At 46.8% G+C, this 22,484-nt stretch overlaps 1 protein-coding gene and 1 pseudogene across 2 annotated transcripts; one reads left to right on the forward strand and one right to left on the reverse strand.

Annotated features, from left to right (window-relative positions):
- The window catches only part of LOC139274173 (zinc finger protein 585A-like), a 101,260-nt pseudogene that overhangs the window by 12,667 nt on the left and 66,109 nt on the right, over positions 1-22,484 (reverse strand).
- On the forward strand, positions 933-5,439 carry LOC139273764 (zinc finger protein 774-like). 2 transcript variants are annotated; one of them, XM_070890828.1, is made up of 2 exons: positions 933-1,082; positions 4,008-5,439. In XM_070890828.1, the coding sequence occupies exon 2, from the start codon at positions 4,322-4,324 to the stop codon at positions 5,105-5,107; it is 786 nt and encodes a 261-aa protein (XP_070746929.1). In that variant the 5' UTR covers positions 933-1,082; positions 4,008-4,321; the 3' UTR covers positions 5,108-5,439. The 2 variants fall into 2 exon arrangements, with proteins under 2 accessions (XP_070746929.1, XP_070746928.1); XM_070890827.1 differs by having other exon boundaries at positions 933-1,028.

The following is a 22,484-nucleotide window of genomic DNA, read 5'->3' on the forward strand; positions in this document are numbered from 1 at the left end:
AGGCGGAGGCAGGAGTGGGACGGGACCTCCGATCCCTCCTATAGCCCGCGGCCTCGATCTGTTCCGCTTTTTATTGTTCTGATTGCAAGCATAGAAAGATCCCGGAATCAGAGCACGCCCTCAGCTCCATTTACCCGCCCTCTCACAACATGGCACAGCACAGAAACAGGCCATTCGGCCCAACCGGTCTCTGCTAATTGCGGCCTTCGCCCCTTAACTCAGCACAGACCAGAAGTGAAACTGTGAGGCCTCCCCAGGTCGGTCAGCACCATGCTATACTGGGCTCGAAATGGGGGCGGGGTTGGGACTGAAGGGGATGGTATTAACAAGGAGTTGCATCCCTGTCACCCCTCCCCCTCTATCCCCCTCCCCCTGTAGCTCCTCCCCGTAACCCCTCCTCCTGTAGCCCCTCCCCCTATAGCCCGGCCCTGAAACCCCTCCCCCTGTAACCCCTCCCCTCTATCCCCCTCCCCCTGTAACCACTCCTCCTGCAACCCCTCCCTTCTATCCCACTCCCCCTGTAACCTCTCCTCCTGTAGCCCCTCCCCCTGTGGCCCCGCCCACCAGCGGAACCCACAGATGCGCCTCTCTCCCGCGACGACGTTGTCCCCCGGCCCAGCCTCGCTGTCGCCCCTGGTAAACCCCACCTCCGGCGTCTGTGCTCGGCGGCTGGCGAACCTGACGCGTCGCCCCTGGCAACTGTGGAGAGACCTTTAAAAACCGCGATTAATTCATGAAAAGTTTGCAGCAGTCAATTTATTTTCATGATACCATTCTCCGTTTTAGCATTTTATTATAAAATCAACAAATGCCAGGTTGCTTTTCTATTTTAAACATCGCCGCCTTTCTGTTACGTCAGGAGGTCGTCTCACTGGGGGAAGCCCAGTGCGCAGGCGTGGGCTGTATGTGGAGCATGCGCAGTGTGACTTTGATCAGCGGGGACGCGGGCTGTGAGCGGGCGAAGGTCTGACATGTAGTTTGGAGTCGAATTTGAATCAGCGGGATAAGGGGAGCAACGTGCTCGACAGGTGGGCTTTATAAACACCTGCTGCAGGTCGCCAACCCGGACTAAGAAACAACAGGTCTCGAATTTGCAGCTCTGGGGCGTTTTCGCGGTAACAGGCCCAAACTGACGGTCGCCATCTTTGTAAAGGACAGCTGCAGGTTTCTGCGCCGCCATCGTGGTTCAACGAGCAGTAGAGCGCATGCGTGGCCATCTTTGTGAAAGAACAATGTGTCGGCGGGGTTTCAGGATCCAAGCCAGAGTCAGCACCTTCAGGGAAGGGGAACCAGTGAGTGTAGAACTGAACCCAGCCAGAGTCAGCACCTTCAGGGGAGGGGAGGTGAGGGGGTCCAGTGAGTGTAGAACTGAACACAGCCAGAATTGGTGGTGAAAACTGGTAGTGGAGGAGAAACACTCCAGAATATAAGAAATAGGAGCAGGTGTAGACCATTTGGCCCCTCGAGCCTGCTCTGCCGTTCAATAAGATCATGGCTGATCTGATGATGGACTCAACTCCACTTCCCTGCCTGCTCTCCATAACCCTTTACTCCCTTATCGCTCAAAAATATGTCTATCTCCACCTTAAATATATTCAATGACCCAGCCTCCACAGCTCTCTGGGGCACAGAATTCCACAGATTTACAACCCTCTGAGAGAATAAACGCCACCTCATCTCAGTTTTAAATAGGCGGCCCCTTATTCTGAGACTATGTCCCCTAGTTTTAGTTTCCCCTGTGAGTGGAAACATCCTCTCTGCATCCGCCTTGTCAAGCCCCCTCATTATCTTATATGTTTCAATAAGATCACCCCTCATTCTTCTAAACTCCAATGTGTATAGGCTCAACCTATGTTCATAATTCAAATGCCTCATCTCTGGAATTAATGTAGTGAACCTTCTATGAACGTACTCCAGGTGTGGCCTCACCAATACTCTGTACACTTGGTGCAGGACTTCTTTGCTTTCATACTCTATCCCACTTGCAATAAACATCAACATTCCATTTGCCTTCCTGGTTACTTGCTGTACCTTCATACTATCTTTTTATGTTTTATGCACAAGGAACTCCAGGTTTCTCTGTACTGCAGCATTTTGCAATTTTTCTCCATTTAAATTATAATTTGCTTTTCTATTATTTCTGCCAAAGTGGATAACCTCACATTTTCCCACATTATACTCCATCTGCCAAATTTTTGCCCACTCACTTGGCCTGTCTATATCCCTTTGCAGATTTTTGTGTCCGCTTCACAATTTGCTGATCCACCCATCTTTGTATCATCAGCAACTTGGCTATATTACACTCGGTCCCTTCATCCAAGTCATTAATATAGATTGTAAATAGTTGGGGCCTAGCACTGATCCCTGCGGCACCCCACTAGTTACTGTTTGCCAATCGGAAAATGACCCATTTATCCTGACTCCGTTTTCTGTCAGTTAGCCAATCCTCTATCCATGCTAAGATATTGCTCCCAACCCCATGAGCTTTTATCTTGTGCAGTAACCTTTTATATGGCACCTTATCGAATGCCTTCTAGAAATCCAAATACACCACATCCACTGGTTCCCCCTTATCCACCCTGCTCGTTATATCCTCAAAGAACTCCAGCAAATTTGTCAAACATGATTTCCCTTTCATAAAACCATGTTGACTCTGCTTGATTGAATCTTGCTTTTCCAAATGTCATGCTACTGCTTCCTTAACGATGGACTCCAGCATTTTCCCAATGACAGATCTTAGGCTAACTGGTCTATAGTTTCTTGCTTTTGTCTGCCTCCTTTTTTAAATAGGGGTGTTACATTTGTGGTTTTCCAATCTGCTGGGACCGCGGCAGAATCCAGGGAATTTTGGTAGATTACAACCAATGCATCCACTATCTCTGGAGCCACTTCTCTTAAGACCCCAGGATGTAAGGCGTCAGGTCCAAGGGACTTGTCCACCTTTCGTCCCATTATTTTACTTAATACTACTTCATTAGTAATGGTGATTGTATTAAGTTCCTCCCTACCTATAGTCCTTTGATTATCCACTATTGGGATGTATTTAGTGTCTTCTAGCGTGAAGACTGATACAAAATATTTGTTCAACGTCGCTGCCATTTCCCTGTTCTCCATTTTAATACCATCCCTTATTTGTTTAGTTAGCCATGGATGGTTATCCCTTTTCTTGCAGTCTTTCCTTCTCATTGGGATATATTTTAGTTGCGAGTTATGAAATATCTCCTTAAATGTCTGCCATAGCTCATCAATCGTCCCATTCTTTAGTCTATTTTCCTAGTCCACTTTAGCCAACTCTGCTTTCATACATTTGTAGTCCCCTTTATTTAAGCTTCGGACCCTGGTTTGAGAACCAACTTTCTCACCCTCCAACTGAATTTGAAATTCAACATATTATGGTCACTCATTCCTCGAGAATCTTTTACTACAAGATCATTTATTAATCCTGCCTCATTACACAGTACTAGTTCTAAGATAGCTCACTCCCTGGTTGGTTCCGCAATGTACTGTTCAAGGAAACTATCCTGGATTCACTCTTCCTCAAGGCTTCCCTGACCAATTTGCTTCGTCCAATCAATATGAAGGTTAAAATCACCCATAATTATTGCCATTCCTTTATTACAAGCTTCCATTATTTCTTGATTTATACTCCGTCCAACAGTGCAGCTACTGTTAGGGGGCCTATGCACTAAGCACACCGGCAACTTTTTCCCCTTATTATTCCTTATCTCCACCCAAACTGTTTCAACATCTTGATCCTCTGAGCCAATATCGTTTCTCAGTAACGCACTGATCCCATCCTTTATTAACAGTGCTAGCCCACCTCCTTTTCCTTCCGAAATGTGTGATGGGTTTGGATTTCAGCACAGCAGGAGGATCAATGTGTGGGACAGGGATTTACAGCTTTGGAAGAACAAGAGAGGAAAGAAAGTTCCATGGAAACTAGATTTGTCTATTTTGAATTTCTGTCTTGTACTGACAGTGATGAGTTTTGTTATCTCCTTTTACAGGAGGGGAGATTTTCAGACCATACATCGTGTCAAGATCTGACGGAGTCAATCGTTTCATCAGGACCTGAATATCATCGGGCTTTGAAAGTGGAAGGAGAAATGCTTGTCTGTTCTGTCTGTGGGAATAGATTTCAAATATCTGTGTGACTGGAAAAGTATCGAGACTAACACACTCGAGTGAATGTTCCAGTGCACTGCCTGTGGAAAGAGCTTTAGCCAGTTACACAGCCTGAAAAAACATCGCACCATTCAAACCACGGAGAAACTGTAAATGTGTTGTGTGTGTGGGCGAGGCTTCAACTGATTGTCCAACCATGGAGAGTCACAAGGATACTCGCACCATGGAGAAACCGTGGAAATGTGGTGATTGTGAGAAGGTATTCAGATCACCGTCTGAGCTGGAAATTCATCGACGCAATTACACAGGGGAGAGGCCGTTCACCTGCCTTGTGTGTGGGAAAGGATTCACTCGGTCATCCCAACTTGTAACTCACCAGCGAGTTCACACTGGGGAGAGGCCATTCACCTGCTCTGAGTGTGGGAAGGGTTTCACTGATTCATCCAACCTTGTAACTCACCAGCGAGTTCACACTAGGGAGAGGCCATTCACCTGCTCTGAATGTGGGAAGGGATTCATTACATCATCGCACCTTGTAACTCATCAGCGAGTTCACACTGGGGAGAGGCCGTTCACCTGCTCTGAGTGTGGGAAGGGATTCACTCAGTCATGCGACCTGCTGAAACACCAGCGAGTTCACACTGGGGAGAGACCATTCACCTGCTCTGAGTGTGGAAAGGGATTCATTTGTTCATCCCAGCTTGTAGCTCACCAGCGAGTTCACACTGGGGAGAGGCCATTCACCTGCTCTGAGTGTGGGAAGGGATTCACTCAGTCATCCAACCTGATGAGACACCAGCAATTTCACACTGGGGAGAGGCCGTTCACCTGCTCTGAGTGTGGGAAGCGATTCACTCAGTCATCCACCCTGCTGACACATCAGCGAGTTCACACTGGGGAGAGGCCGTTCACCTGCTCTGAGTGTGGGAAGCGATTCGCTCGGTCATACAACCTGCTGACACACCAGCGAGTTCACAAGTGACTGCAGGGGTTGGAATCTGCTGTTATTGCTGCTGTTAATCACATCTCGACTGAACCATGTCCATTCTGACATTTGGGGTTTGTTTCTGCTGATAACCCTATAACTGGGCTGGACTTTAATATTCTGGATATATTGCTGATGGTGTTCTCGGGTTTGCAGTGTCCATTTTAAGAAACGCTGTGTGTTATCTTTCCCCTTAATTCAGCGACTCTCAACAGAAATTTAGTGTGCAATAAAATTATGAACTTTTACTTTAATCCTCAATTGATCTTTGGTTCAAAATCTACAATAGTGTGTGAAAGTTTCCACTGAATAAAATCTCCAATTACAAAGAGCTTGTTAACAATTCTTACTGACTTGCACATTACACACAGTGGCCCCTCCATTATCCACCAGAAAGAAGGGCAATGGGAATTGGTGGGGAATCAGTGTCCCCAAATATTGCCCTTCCCGTCTGGTGTAGCAATCCCCTCGGCACAGGAATGTAGACAAGTCCAGACCAAACCAGTGTGCAGTACTCCAGGTGTGGTCTTACCAACGCCCTGTACAGTTTTGTAGCAGGACTTCCCTACTTTTACACTCCATCCCCCTTGCAATAAAGGCCAGCATTCCATTTGCCTTCCTGATTACTTCCTGCTAACCTTTTGAGTTTCATGTACAAGAACCCCCACATCCCTCTGTACTACAGCATTTTGTAATTGTTCCATTTAAATAATTTGCTTTTTTAGTTTTCCTACCAAAGGAGGTAACCTGACATTTTACCAAATTATAGTCCATCTGCCAGATTTTTGCCCACTCACTGAGCCTATCTATATCCCTTTGTAGATTCTTTGCGTCCTCCTCACAACTTGCTTTCCCACCTATCTTTGTATCACCAGCAAATTTGGCTGCATTACACTCGGTTCCTTCATCCAAGTCATTAATATAAATTGTAAATAGTTGAGGCCCCAGCACTGATCCCTGCGGCACCCCACTAGTTACAGTTTGCCAATCTGAGAATGACCCATTTATCCCAACTTTTTGTTAGTTAGCCAATCCTCTATTTACGCTAATATGTTACCCCCAGCCCCGTGAGCTTTTAACTTGTGCAGTAACCTTTTGTGTGGCACCTTATCGAATGCTTTCTGGAAATGCAAATATACGACATCAACTGGTTCCCCTTTATCTACTCTGCTTGTTACATCCCCAAACAACTCCAGCAAATTTGTCAAAAATGATTTCCCTTTCATAAAACCATGCTGACTGCGTGACTGCTTTATGATTTTCTAAATGTCCTGCTACTACTTCCTTAATGATGGACTCCAGTATTTTCCCAATGACAGATGGTAGGCTAACTGGTCTATAGTTTCCTGCCTTCTGACTCCCTCCTTTCTTGAATAAGGGTGTTATATTTGCACTTTTCCAGTCCGCTGGGACCTCTCCAGAATTCAGGGAATTTTGGTAGATTACAACCAATGCAGCCACTATCTGCAGCCACTTCGTTTAAAATCCTAGGATGCATGTCATCAGGTCCAGGGGACTTATCCACCTTTAGTCCCATTAGTTTGCTTAGTACCTTATCTCTAGTGATAGTGTCTGTTTTAAGTTATTCCTCCCCGCTCTCCCGCCCCCTGCCCCCCCCACTGCAATAGTGCCTTGATTATCAACTGTTGGGATGTTTTTGGTGTCCTCTACCGTAAAGACTGATACAAAATATTTGTTTAAAATCTGCCATTTCCAAGTTCCCAATTATTAATTCTCCAGTCTCGTCCTCTAAGGGACCAACATTTACTTTAGCTACTCGTTTCCTTTTTATATACCTGTAGAAGCTCTTACTCTCTGTTTTTATATTTCTTGCTAGTTTGCTCTCATATGCTACCTTCTCTGTCTTTATCATATTTTTAGTCGTCCTTTGCTGGTTTATAAAAATTTCCCAATCCTCTGGCCTTCCACTGTCCTTCGCAACATTATATGCCTTTTTTTTCCAATTTGATACCATCCTTTACTTCCTTAGTTAGCCAGGGATGGTTCATCCTTCTCTTAGCATCTTTATTTCTCACTTGAATAAATCTTTGCTGAGAAGTTATGAAATATCTCCTTAAATGTTTGCCACTGCGTTTCTACAGTCTTACCCTTTAACATATTTTCCCAGTCCACTTGGTGTCAGTGACGAGGGTTGGTTTATATCACATGGGAGGATATTGGTGTCAAGACTGTGGGGTTGGTTCATCCTTCTTTGACCTGACCAAGGCCTTTGACATGGTCAACTGTGAGGGATTATCGAGTGTACTCTACAAATTTGGCTGTCTCAAAAATTTGTCACCATCCTCCGCTTGCTTTATGATAACATGCAAGCCATGATCCTGACCAATGGATCGACCACGGACACAGTTCATGTCCGAACCGGGGTGAAGCAAGGCTGTGTCATTGCACCGACGCTCTTGTCGATCTTCCTTGCTGCAAAGCCACTTCTCACCATCAGTAAGCTTCCTGCTGAAGTGGAGATAATCTATAGAACAAACGGGAAACTGTTCAACTTCCATCACCTTCAGACCAGATCCAAGGTCGTGCCATCCTCTGTCCTCGAATTACAATATGCATATGACGCTTGTATCTGCATTCACTTGGAGGACAGGCTCCAAACCATCATCAACACTTTCACCGTAGCGACTGAGAGCATAGGCCTTACACTAAACATCCGTAAAACAAAGGTGCTCTATCAACCTGCTCCCGCCACACAGCACTATCACCCCCATCCCCCTCCTCCCCCAATTATCAAAATCCATGCTGAGGTCTTGAACAATTAGGACCATTTTTCATACCTCGGGAGCCTACTGTCAACAAGGACAGATTTTGATAACTAGGTCCAATACCACCTTCAGTGTGCCAGTGCAGCCTTTGGTCGCCTAAGGAATAGAGTGTTTGAAGACCAGAACCTTAAAAGCGGCACAAAGCTCATGGTCTACAAAGCAGTAGTGATACCTGCCCTCATATGTGCTTCTCTGACATGGACTATACAGTAGGCACATCAAAGCACTGGAGAAATACCATCAGCGTTGCCTGTGAAAGGTCCTGCAAATCCATTGCTAGGATAGGTGCATCAATATCCTCACGCAGGCCAACATCCTCAGCATTGAAGCATTGACCACGCTCGATCAGCTACAATGGACGGGCCACATTGTCCATATGCCCGATACGAGACTCCCAAAGCAAGCACTCTACTTGGAGCTTCGACACGGCAAGCGAGCCCCAGGGGGGCAAAGGAAACGCTTCAAGGACACCCTCAAGGCTTCTTTGAAGAAGTTCAACATCCCCACCGACACCTGGGAATCCCTGGCACAAGATCACTGAAAATGGAAGAGAATAGTCCGTGAGGGCATTGAACACTTTGAGTCTCATCACCAGGAGTAAGCAGAGACCAAGCGCATACGGCGGAAGGAGCAAACAACAACCCATGTACTGCAACAAACCGACACTTCAACCAACGTACTTTCGACCACCGTCTGACCAACCTGCGACAGAGACTGGAGCTCCCGCATTGGACTTAACAGACAACTGAGATCTAATTTTTAATGTGGAAGCAAGTCATCCTCAACTCCAAGAGACTGACTTTTATGATGATGGTTGGTTTATATCAGACAAGAGGAGATTGGTGTCAGTGACTGTGGGGTTGGTTTATATCAGACAGGAGGAGATTGGTGTCAGTGACTGTGGGGTTGGTTTATATCAGACAGGAGGAGATTGGTGTCAATCACTGTGGGGTTGGTTTATATCAGACAGGAGGAGATTGGTGTCAGTGACTGTGGGGTTGGTTTATATCAGACAGGAGGAGATTGGTGTCAGTGACTGTGGGGTTGGTTTATATCAGACAGGAGGAGATTGGTGTCAGTGACTGTGGGGTTGGTTTATATCAGACAGGAGGAGATTGATGTCAGTGACTGTGGGGTTGGTTTATATCAGACAGGAGGAGATTGGTGTCAGTGACTGTGGGGTTGGTTTATATCAGACAGGAGGAGATTGGTGTCAGTGACTGTGGGGTTGGTTTATATCAGACAGGAGGAGATTGGTGTCAGTGACTGTGGGGTTGGTTTATATCAGACAGGAGGAGATTGGTGTCAGTGACTGTGGGGTTGGTTTATATCAGACAGGAGGAGATTGATGTCAGTGACTGTGGGGTTGGTTTATATCAGACAGGAGGAGATTGGTGTCAGTGACTGTGGGGTTGGTTTATATCAGACAGGAGGAGATTGGTGTCAGTGACTGTGGGGTTGGTTTATATCAGACAGGAGGAGATTGGTGTCAGTGACTGTGGGGTTGGTTTATATCAGACAGGAGGAGATTGATGTCAGTGACTGTGGGGTTGGTTTATATCAGACAGGAGGAGATTGGTGTCAGTGACTGTGGGGTTGGTTTATATCAGACAGGAGGAGATTGATGTCAGTGACTGTGGGGTTGGTTTATATCAGACAGGAGGAGATTGGTGTCAGTGACTGTGGGGTTGGTTTATATCAGACACGAGGAGATTGGTGTCAGTGACTGTGGGGTTGGTTTATATCAGACACGAGGAGATTGGTGTCATGGAATCATAGCAGTTTACAACACAGAAAGAGGCCATTTGGCCCATCGTGTCTGTGTGGCTGAAAAAGAGCTATCCAGCCTAATCCCACTTTGCAGCTCTTGGTCCGTAGCCCTGTAGGTTATGGCACTTCAAATGCATATCCAAGTAATTTTGTAAATGCAATGAGGGTTTCTGTCTCCAGCACTCTTTCAGGTAGTAAGTTCCAGATTCTGGAGGTTATGCTCAGACTGTGTAAAATACAAGTTAGGCCACGGTTAGGTAGAGTACTTGCACAGTTCTGGTCCCCACATTACAGGAACATAGAAACATAGAAACATAGAAAATAGGTGCAGGAGCAGGCCATTCAGCCCTTCTAGCCTGCACCGCCATTCAACGAGTTCATGGCTGAACATGAAACTTCAGTACCCACTTCCTGCTTTCACGCCATACCCCTTGATCCCCCGAGTAGTAAGGACTTCATCTAACTCCCTTTTGAATATATTTAGTGAATTGGCCTCAACTACTTCCTGTGGTAGAGAATTCCACAGGTTCACCACTCTCTGGGTGAAGAAGTTTCTCCTTATCTCGGTCCTAAATGGCTTACCCCTTATCCTTAGACTGTGACCCCTGGTTCTGGACTTCCCCAACATTGGGAACATTCTTCCTGCATCCAACCTGTCCAAACCCGTCAGAATTTTAAACGTTTCTATGAGGTCCCCTCTCACTCTTCTGAACTCCAGTGAATACAAGCCCAGTTGATCCAGTCTTTCTTGATAGGTCAGTCCCACCATCCCGGGAATCAGTCTGGTGAATCTTCGCTGCACTCCCTCAATAGCAAGTATGTCCTTCCTCAAGTTAGGAGACCAAAACTGTACACAATACTCCAGGTGTGGCCTCACCAAGGCCCTGTACAACTGTAGCAACACCTCCCTGCCCCTGTACTCAAATCCCCTCGCTATGAAGGCCAACATGCCATTTGCTTTCTTAACCGCCTGCTGTACCTGCATGCCAACCTTCAATGACTGATGTACCATGACACCCAGGTCTCGTTGCACCTTCCCTTTTCCTAATCTGTCACCATTCAGATAATAGTCTGTCTCTCTGTTTTTACCACCAAAGTGGATAACCTCACATTTATCCACATTATACTTCATCTGCCACGCATTTGCCCACTCACCTAACCTATCCAAGTCACTCTGTAGCCTCATAGCATTCTCCTCGCAGCTCACACTGCCACCCAACTTAGTGTCATCCGCAAATTTGGAGATACTACATTTAATCCCCTCGTCTAAATCATTAATGTACAATGTAAACAGCTGGGGCCCCAGCACAGAACCCTGCGGTACCCCACGAATCACTGCCTGCCATTCCGAAAAGTACCCATTTACTCCTACTCTTTGCTTCCTGTCTGACAACCAGTTCTCAATCCACGTCAGCACACTACCCCCAATCCCATGTGCTTTAACTTTGCACATTAATCTCCTGTGTGGGACCTTGTCGAAAGCCTTCTGAAAGTCCAAATATACCACATCAACTGGTACTCCTTTGTCCACTTTATTGGAAACATCCTCAAAAAATTCCAGAAGATTTGTCAAGCATGATCTCCCTTTCACAAATCCATGCTGACTTGGACCTATCATGTAACCATTTTCCAAATGCGCTGCTATGACATCCTTAATAATTGATTCCATCATTTTACCCACTACTGAGGTCAGGCTGACCGGTCTATAATTCCCTGCTTTCTCTCTCCCTCCTTTTTTAAAAAGTGGGGTTACATTGGCTACCCTCCACTCGATAGGAACTGATCCAGAGTCAATGGAATGTTGGAAAATGACTGTCAATGCATCCGCTATTTCCAAGGCCACCTCCTTAAGTACTCTGGGATGCAGTCCATCAGGCCCTGGGGATTTATCGGCCTTCAATCCCATCAATTTCCCCAACACAATTTCCCGACTAATAAAGATTTCCCTCAGTTCCTCCTCCTTAATAGACCCTCTGACCACTTTTATATCCGGAAGGTTGTTTGTGTCCTCCTTAGTGAATACTGAACCAAAGTACTTGTTCAATTGGTCTGCCATTTCTTTGTTCCCCGTTATGACTTCCCCTGATTCTGACTGCAGGGGACCTACGTTTGTCTTTACTAACCTTTTTCTCTCTACATACCTATAGAAACTTTTGCAATCCGCCTTAATGTTCCCTGCAAGCTTCTTCTCGTACTCCATTTTCCCTGCCCTAATCAAACCCTTTGTCCTCCTCTGCTGAGTTCTAAATTTCTCCCAGTCCCCAGAACGATGTGATTGCACTGGAGAGGGTACAAAGGAGATTTACGAGGATGTTAACTGGACTGAAGAATTTGAGCTATGAAGAAAGTTTGGGTGGGCTGGTGTTGTTTTCTTTGGAAGAGTGGTGGCTGAGGGTAGGCTTAATTGTGTACAAAATTATAAGGGTCCCAGATGGAGTGGATAGGAAGGACATACGAACATAAAGGAGTACCAGTTGATGTGGTATATTTGGACTTTCAGAAGGCTTTCGACAAGGTCCCACACAGGAGATTAATGTGCAAAGTTAAAGCACATGGGATTGGGTGTAGTGTGCTGACGTGGATTGAGAACTGGTTGTCAGACAGGAAGCAAAGAGTAGGAGTAAATGGGTACTTTTCGGAATGGCAGGCAGTGACTAGTGGGGTACCGCAGGGTTCTGTGCTGGGGCCCCAGCTGTTTACATTGTACATTAATGATTTAGACGAGGGGATTAAATGTAGTATCTCCAAATTTGCGGATGACACTAAGTTGGGTGGCAGTGTGAGCTGCGAGGAGAATGCTATGAGGCTACAGAGTGACTTGGATAGGTTAGGTGAGTGGGCAAATGCGTGGCAGATGAAGTATAATGTGGATAAATGTGAGGTTATCCACTTTGGTGGTAAAAACAGAGAGACAGACTATTATCTGAATGGTGACAGATTAGGAAAAGGGAAGGTGCAACGAGACCTGGGTGTCATGGTACATCAGTCATTGAAGGTTGGCATGCAGGTACAGCAGGCGGTTAAGAAAGCAAATGGCATGTTGGCCTTCATAGCGAGGGGATTTGAGTACAGGGGCAGGGAGGTGTTGCTACAGTTGTACAGGGCCTTGGTGAGGCCACACCTGGAGTATTGTGTACAGTTTTGGTCTCCTAACTTGAGGAAGGACATTCTTGCTATTGAGGGAGTGCAGCGAAGATTCACCAGACTGATTCCCGGGATGGTGGGACTGACCTATCAAGAAAGACTGGATCAACTGGGCTTGTATTCACTGGAGTTCAGAAGAGTGAGAGGGGACCTCATAGAAACGTTTAAAATTCTGACGGGTTTGGACAGGTTGGATGCAGGAAGAATGTTCCCAATGTTGGGGAAGTCCAGAACCAGGGGTCACAGTCTAAGGATAAGGGGTAAGCCATTTAGGACTGAGATAAGGAGAAACTTCTTCACCCAGAGAGTGGTGAACCTGTGGAATTCTCTACCACAGGAAGTAGTTGAGGCCAATTCACTAAATATATTCAAAAGGGAGTTAGATGAAGTCCTTACTACTCGGGGGATCAAGGGGTATGGCGTGAAAGCAGGAAGGGGGTACTGAAGTTTCATGTTCAGCCATGAACTCATTGAATGGCGGTGCAGGCTAGAAGGGCTGAATGGCCTGCTCCTGCACCTATTTTCGATGTTTCTATAAGACAAACAAATAGGAGCAGGAATAAGCCATCTGGCTCCACGAGCCTGATCCACCATTCAATAAGATCATGGCTGATCTGATCTTGGCCTCAACTCCACTTCCCTTCCCACTCCCCATAACCCTTCACTCCCTTATCATTCAAAAATCTGTCTATCCCCACCTTAAATATATTCAATGACCCAGCCTCCACAGCTCTCTGGGGTAGAGAATTCCAAAGATTCACGAACCTCTGAGAGTGAAATTCTTCCTCATTTCCGTTTTGAATGGGCGACCCCTTATTCTGAAACTCTGCCTCCTAGTTCTAGATTCCCCCATGAGGGGAAACATCCTCTCTGCATCAACCCTGTCAAGCCTACTCAGAATCTTACACATTTCAATAAGATCACCTCTCATTCTTCTAAACTCAATGAGTATAGGCCCAACCTGCTCAACCTATCTTCACATGACAACCCCTTCTCCGAAATCAACCTCGTGAACCTTCTCTGAACTGACCTATTTCCCTTTGCAGAGAGGTCAATTACCAGGGGGCACAGATTTAAAGTAATTGGTAGAAGCTTTAGAGGAGAGTTGAGGAGAAACTTTTCACACAGAGGGTGGTGGGGCTCTGGAACTCATAGCCTGAAAGGGTGGTAGACACAGAAACCCTCACAACATTTGAAACATACTTAGATATGCACTGGAAGTGTCATAACCTACAAGGCTGTGGAGCAAGAGCTGGAAAGTGGGATTAGGCGGGATAGCTCTTTCTTGACCGGCACAAACACAGTGGGCTGAATGGCCTCCTTTTGTGCCATAAATTTCTCTGATTCTGTGGTAGTTGATATCTCCGACTATTGCTGCCTAATTCTCAAATGTTCCTACATATTTGCTTTTCTATCTCCCTCTGACTGTTTATAGTACACTCCCAACATTGTGATTGCCCCTTTTTTGTTTATCAGTTCAACACATATGGCCTCATTTGATGATCCTGCCAACATATCATCCCTCCTCACTGCTGTAACAACACCTCAGCTTATCTGCCTTATTCCCTAGTCTTTCTTGCATTGAAGTGTGTACCATTAAGCACTGTCAAACTCCTTTGTGGTTGATATTCTAGCCTCTGCCTACCAAACTCATTGAGAAATTTTCTGTTCCCATTTCCAAGCTTTGCTTCTCTCCCTTCTGAATCTACACTCAGGTTCCCATCCCCCTGCCAAGCAAGTTTAAACCCTCCCCAACTGTATTAGCAAACCCCCAGGGAGGTAAGGGTACCGGCGTTGTTGAGATGTGACCTTATCCGGCTTGTACAGTCCCCACCCCCTCAGGAATCTGGCTGTTCACACTCGCCCCTCAGAATGTCCTGCAGCCTCTCAATGACATCCCTGACTCTGGCACCAGGAAGACAACCTACCGTCCTGGAGTTATGTCAGCGGCCGCAGAAAGGCCTGTCTGTCCCCGGAACTATTGAAGCCCCTTTCAATATTGCCTTCCTAACCGTGCACCTCCCCCCTCTCCCATACAGTTGAGCCACCCATGAAGCCTTGGACTTGACTGTACTCCCTGAGGAACCACCAGTATAGAGAGTGAGATGCACTCGAGGTCTCCTGCACTACCTGCCTGGTCCTCCATGTCTGTCTGGCAGTCACCCATTCCCTCTCTGCCTGCATACTCTTATGCTGCGAGGTGATGACCTCCTGGAAGGTGCTAGCCACGCAGCTCTCAGTCTCACAGATGCAGTGACACTCGCTGCTGCTCAAGCTCCGAAACCCGGAGCTTGAGCTCCTCCAGATGACGACACTTGTTGCGCACATGGTTGACCAGAACATGAGAAGCGTGGTTGTTCCACGACAGGGTTCCATCTGTTTAAACAGAAACAACTACACTGTGTTATTTCCTGAAATAATACCCACTGTCCGGCCTGAATTAATCCATTTCACTACCAAATGCTGCAATGTTTCCTCCACCTCACATGGTTCCATCTGTTTAAAATCACAACAGAAAGGTCCAGTATCCTCCTGCAGTTTGAGAGAAACCAGCTTTAACAATGGGGCAGAGTTTAAGCCAATGAGGTAGATCCGGGCTCAGCCCCATCCATCGGGGGTCACAAGCCCCGGCCCACACACACTCCAATTGGTTGGATGGCCAACTGCCTGCCCATTCCTCCAGCTCCGCCCCCGCTCTTCTATTGGTCGGGAGCTGCCATCAATCAGCCGGGCAGTGTGAGCTGAGCATGCGCAGTGGGTGAGGCAGCGGGTGAAAGATGGGCGGAGGGAGGGAGCAGGTTAATAAAGGACGCGCTTATTTGTACTGCAAAAATGGCCACCATGCTCCTCCCTTTGTCTTTAATTGGTCCCCTTGGAGGATAAGCCACAACCTGAAGTTTCACAGGAATGTGTAACTGGAACAGCCCATCGCAAGGTCGCACTGACTTTGCAAATTGTAACTTGATCCACTTTGACTTCCTGAAGCAACACAGGACAGAGCTGCCCAGAAGTCAGCAAGGACCAGCCAAAGTGCCTTACCCCAGTCCAAATGCATGCCCCACCCAGCCAAAGTGCCTTACCCCAGTCCAAATGCATGCCCCCCCAGCCAAAGTGCCTTACCCCCGTCCACGTGCATGCCTCCCCAGTCCTGCTTCTCGGCACCATCTGCATGGAATGATTTGGTCCGGGAGGCGGGGGGGAGATGGGGGGGCGGGAGCTTGACATAAAGAACATAACAAATAGGAGCAGGAGTAGGCCAAATGGCCCCTCGAGCCTGCTTCGTCATTTAATACGATCATGGTTGATCCAATCATGGACTCAGGTCCTCTTCCCTGCCCGCTCCCCATCACCCCTTATTACCTTATTGGTTAAGAAACTGTCTATTTCTGTCTTAAATTTATTCAATGACCCAACTTCCACAGCTCTCTGAGGGGGCGGGGCTTGTTGCCTGTCAGTCAAAAAAGTGCAGCACAAATAGTTCCATGGGTTAATAAACCCCGGGGGGGACGTGGGCTTCACACACACCGAGTGCGGGCCCAGGCCCGAGAGACAACACTCCGCACCATCTGCTTCACACACATCCGGGCTCAGCCCCAGGCCCCGAATCACAGCCCGAAGGCCCTGTGTTTGCCCACCGGTTCCAGGCCCAGTTAGTGAGCGCCCGGGGAAGCGGGCTCAGCGGGCGCCACCTTGGTCAGGGCAGGGGAGCGGACTCAGCTTCCACCATCTTGGTCAGGGCGGGTATCGCGGCGCATGCGCGGTCCTTTGGGCAGGGACAAGGGGTGGGCGGGGCTTCAGGCTGTCTGTCAGTTTGATTGGACACATGTTTATGCCCAGGTCAGTGGCCCCTGAAAGGGAGCCTTGTTGTGTTGATTGTTGTCTGCTGACTTTGGTCCAGCCCAGGCTCACCCTATTGGTCCAGCCCAGGCTCACCCTATTGGTCCAGCCCAGGCTCACCCTATTGGGCCAGTCCAGGCTCACCCTATTGGGCCAGTCCAAGCTCACCCTATTGGGCCAGCCCAAGCTCACTCTATTGGTCCAGCTCGGGCTCACGCTATTGGTCCAGCTCGGGCTCACCCTATTGGGCCAGCTCGGGCTCACCCTATTGGGCCAGCTCGGGCTCACCTTATTGGGCCAACTCGGGCTCACCCTATTGGTCCAGCCCAGGCTCACGCTATTGGTCCAGCCCAGGCTCACCCTATTGGGCCAGCTCGGGCTCACCCTATTGGGCCAGCTCGGGCTCACCCTATTGGGCCAACTCGGGCTCACCCTATTGGGCCAGCTCAGGCTCACCCTATTGGGCCAGCACGGGCTCACCCTATTGGGCCAGCCCAGGCTCACCCTATTGGGCCAACCCAGACTCACCCTATTGGGCCAGCAAGCGTTCACCCTATTGGGCCAGCCGGGCTCACCCTATTGGGCCAGCACAATTTAGAAAGGCTTAAGTCACTGAAATAGACAGCTTTACAATCGCCGCACAGTACAGAAGGGAGCGACTGTTAATGGGAGCTCGGTTGGTGAAGTCCTCCGACACCCCAAGATAAACTGGACTGTCCCTTTAACTATAAATATGCAAAGAAAGGGGGAGTCCCTGCCCCTTTAAATATTCTGACCCATTCCCCCAGGCAGTGGGAGGAGGAACAGCGCGCGGTCTCTTTATATCCTGACCCAGCAAGCACCGCCAGATGGGCTGCCGCAGGCTCCTAAAGTCCACAGAAAGTATAACACCTCGGGTGTAGCAGAACAATGGAAAAGAGCACACACACTGTCTTTGCTATAATTTATATATTTGTGTGTGTGTGTGTAAACAAAACACATCATTCTTAATGTTTGCTAGTCAATTCCCCAGAGATAAATTATTCTCTTCAGCAATTCTTTTCCAGCATTGTATTTCCTTTTATGTAAAATGTAATTGCAGAGTGTTTAATACCTTTACCATTGATTGATAACCCATTGTCTTGTTTAGAAAGTGATGTCACACTGACCATTCTGTTACCAAGGTGACCATATCTGTCCGCAGTATTCAGTGGGAAAGGGGATTAAATCACACCGAGGATAATGAGCAGCCCCCCCACCAGTCTCTGAGCTTTATTGTTCAGTGATCACCTCACCATCACACAGAAGCTCCTGAGATTTACCTCCGGTGTGTGATGATTGGTGCCAGTGATGGGAAAAGTGAAGCTGTACCTAAACCTGCCATGAGGTTAATAAATCTCTTATTCTCTCACTGGTTCTATCCTTCATTTGGAAAGGAATGCAACACTTGCAACTATCCAGCGAAATTTGCTCTATTTCTGTCTCCAGTCTTCTGTTTCTTGACTGTTACTTTCACTGTTTCCTCCCAAACCATTGCCAATATTTGTGGACATTGTTTAGTGCCGCAATAACTAAGACACGGTCGAGTGTCAAAAAACAGAGACAGGGCCGAGTGCAGTATAAACAGAGACAGGGCCGAGTGCAGTATAAACAGAGACAGGGCCGAGTGCAGTATAAACAGAGACAGGGCCGAGTGCAGTATAAACAGAGACAGGGCCGAGTGCAGTATAAACAGAGACAGGGCCGAGTGCAGTATAAACAGAGACAGGGTCTAGTGCAGTATAAACAGAGACAGGGTCTAGTGCAGTATAAACAGAGACAGGGTCTAGTGCAGTATAAACAGAGACAGGGCCGAGTGTAGTATTAACAGAGACAGGGCCGAGTGCAGTATAAACAGAGACAGGGCCGAGTGCAGTATAAACAGAGACAGGGTCTAGTGCAGTATAAACAGAGACAGGGCCGAGTGCAGTATAAACAGAGACAGGGCCGAGTGCAGTATAAACAGAGACAGGGTCCTATGTAATATAAACAGGGACAGTGTCCGGTGTAATATAAACAGGGACAGGGTCCGGTGTAATATAAACAGAGACAGGGCCTAGTGTAATATAAACAGACAGGGTCTAGGGTAATATAAACAGAGATAGGGCCTAGTGTAATATTATCAGGGATATGGTCTAGTGTAATATAAACAGGGACATGGTCTAGTGTAATATAAACAGGGACATGGTCTAGTGTAATATAAACAGGGACATGGTCTAGTGTAATATAAACAGGGGCAGGGTCCGGTGTAATATAAACAGGGACAGGGTCTAGGGTAATATAAACAGAGACAGGGCCTAGTGTAATATAAACAGGGACAGGGTCTAGTGTAATATAAACAGAGACAGGGCCTAGTGTAATATAAACAGACAGGGTCTAGGGTAATATAAACAGAGACAGGGCCTAGTGTAATATAAACAGACAGGGTCTAGTGTAATATAAACAGAGACAGTGTATAGTGTAATATAAACAGGGACAGGGTCTGGTGTAATATAAACAGACAGGGTTTAGGGTAATATAAACAGAGACAGGGTATAGTGCATTGATAACTGAGACAAGGCCTAGTTTTACACTAGAAACAAGTCTTTAATAATTGAAACAGTTTTTTTGCAATAACTGAAAGAGGTGATAGTGTGACACTCACAGAAGCCGGGTCTACTTTAACAATACCAGAAACATACTCTACTGAATACAACAGAGACAAGATCTATAGTTATAATAATAGAGGCGTGCACTAGAACTGGAACAACAAGGGCAGGTTATTTTCCAATCATCGCAGAGGCCAGGTCTAGTGTAACAATTCCAGAGACAGGGTCTCGTACAATAAGAGTGGAGACAGGGTCCAGATTAATAACAGCAAATGCATGGCCCACTGTGAGAGTAACAAAGACAGTGCTGGATCCAATAATAACGAGGCAGACTCTAGTGTTATACTGAACACAAGGCTGGATCTAGTGTGATGATCACACAGGCAATATCTAGTGCACTCAAACAAAGATTGGGTCTCATCTAATAGTGTGTGCAAGTCAGAGCCTATTGCTATATTCTCATTCACCCATCACCCCTGTGCTCACTGACCTACATTGGCGCCCGGTTAAGCAAAGCCTCAATTTTAAAATTATAATCTTTGGTTTCAAAACTCTCCATGACCTCGCCCCTCCCTATCTCTGTAATCTCCTCCAGCCCCACAACCCAACGAATTCTCTGCTCCTCCAAATCTGTCCTTTTGGTCATCCCCGATTTTAATCGCTCCACCATTGGCGGCCGTGCCTTCAGCTGCCGAGGCTCTAAGTTTTGGAATTCCCCCTAAATCTCCACCTCCTCTTTCAAGATTCTTCTTAAAAACTACCTCTTCGATCAAACTTTTGAGAATCTGTCCTGATATCTTTCTCTGTGGCTCTGTGTCAAAAATGTTTTCTTATTGAATCGATTTTGTTAAGCACTCTGGGATGTTTCACTGCATTAAAGGCACTATATTAATGTAAGTTCTGGTTGTTTTGTTGTTGTAGTAAATGCTTTGCCGAATGTCTAATAACACAGTGAAGGTCCACTGCAGTAAGAATGGGTGGGGTTAGTGTAATAACACAGGCACGGTCTAGTGTAATGGGAACAGGGAACAGATCATGTCAGCCTTGGCTCAGTGGTACCACTCTCGGCCCTGAGTCTGGGGATCGGGGGTTCAATTCCCAATCCAGAGACCCGAGCCCATAATCTAGGCCGAGACTCCAGGTGCCAATACAGAGGGAGTGCTGCACTGTCAGAGGTGCCATCTTTCAGAGGAGACATTGAACCAATGCCCTGTCTAGTCCCTAAGTTGGATGTAAAAGATCCCACGGCCACGATTCTGAGGAAGATCAGGTGGAGTTCTCCACGGTGTCCTGGCCAATGTGTATCCCTCAACTAACATCACTGAGAATGGATTATCTTGTCATCATTACATTGCTGTTTATGGGATCTTGCTGTTCACAAATTGGCTGCGGCATTTCCTACGTTACATCTCCTCTCCATTCACCCTCCACCCCAACTCTTCTTTCACTAGTACTCTCCAACTCCCTAACCTCAACTCCTTTTTCATCCCTACTCTCCAACACCGCCCCCTCAGCCTAACTCCTGTTTCACCCCTGAAATTGAAGACAAACGTAGGTCCCTTGCAGTCAGAATCAGTTTAATTTATAATGGGGAACAATGAAATGGCAGACCAATGGAACAAATACTTTGGCACTGTCTTCAGGAAGGAAGACACAAATAACATTCTGGAAATACTAGGAGACTGAGGGTCTAGTGAGAAGGAGGAACTGAAGGAAATCCTTATTAGTCAGGAAATTGTGTTAGGGAAATTGATGGGATTGAAGGCCGATAAATCCCCAGGGCCTGATAGTCTGCATCCCTGAGTACTTAAAGAAGTGGCCCTAGAAATAGTGGATGCATTGGTGATCATTTTCCAACAGTCTATCGACTCTGGATCAGTTCCTATGGACTGGAGGGTAGCTAATGTAACACCACTTTTTAAAAAAGAAGGGTGAGAGAAAACAGGGAATTAGAGACCGGTTAGCCTGACATCGGCGGTGGGGAAAATGTTGGAATCAATTATTTAGATGAAATAGCAGCACATTTGGAAAGCAGTGACAGGATCGGTCCAAGTCAGCATGGATTTATGAAAAGGAAATCATGCTTGCCAAATCTTCTAGAATTTTTTGAGTATGTAACTAGTAGAGTGGACAAGGGAGAACCAGTGGATGTGGTGTATTTGGACTTTCAAAAGGCTTTTGATAAGGTCCCACACGAGAGATTAGTGTGCAAAATTAAAGCATATGGTATTGGAGATAATGTATTAACGTGGATAGAGAACTGGTTGTCAGACAGGAAGCAGAGAGTCGGGATAAAAGGATCCTTTTCAGAATGGCAGGCAGTGACTAGTGGGGTGCCACGGGGCTCAGTGCTGGGACCCCAGCTATTTACAATATACATCAATGATTTAGATGAACGAATTGAGTGTAATATCTCCAACTTTGCAGATGACACTAAGCTGGGTGGCAGTGTGAGCTGTGAGGAGGCTGCAGGGTGACTTGGATAGGTTAGGTGAGTGGGCAAATGCATGGCAGATGCAGTCTAATGTGGATAAATGTGAGGTTATCCACTTTGGTGGCAAAAACAGGAAGGCAGAATATTAGCTGAATGGCGGCAGATTAGGAAAAGGGGAGGTGGAATGAGACCTGGGTGTCATGGTACATCAGTCATTGAAAGTTGACATGCAGCTACAGCAGGCGGTGAAGAAGGCAAATGGCACTTTGGCCTTCATAGCTAGGGGATGTGAGTATAGAAACAGGGAGATCTTACTGCAGTTGTACAGGGCCTTTGTGAGGCCTCACTTGGAATATTGTGTTCAGTTTTGGTCTCCTAATCTGAGGAAGGACATTCTTGCTATTGAAGGAGTACAGGGATGGCTGGGCTGTCATATGAGGAGAGACTGGATCGACTGTGCCTGTATTCACTGGAGTTTGGAAGAATGAGAGGGGATCTCATCGAAATATATAAAATTCTGACGGGATTGGACAGGTTAAAGGCAGGAAGAATGTTCCTGATGTTGGGGAAGTCCAGAACCAGGGGCCATAGTCTAAGGATAAGGAGTAAGCCATTTAGGACCGAGATGAGGAGAAACTTCTTCACTCAGAGAGTTGTTAACCTGTGGAATTCTCTACTGCAGAAAGTTGTTGAGGCCAGTTCGTGAGATATATTCAAGAGGGAGTTAGATATGGCCCTTACGGCTAAAGGGATCAAGGGGTATGGTGAGAAAGCAGGAAAGTGGTCTTGTGTTGAAT

This window comes from Pristiophorus japonicus, chromosome 9 (assembly GCF_044704955.1).
Source record: "Pristiophorus japonicus isolate sPriJap1 chromosome 9, sPriJap1.hap1, whole genome shotgun sequence".
Taxonomy (NCBI): Eukaryota; Metazoa; Chordata; class Chondrichthyes; family Pristiophoridae; genus Pristiophorus; species Pristiophorus japonicus.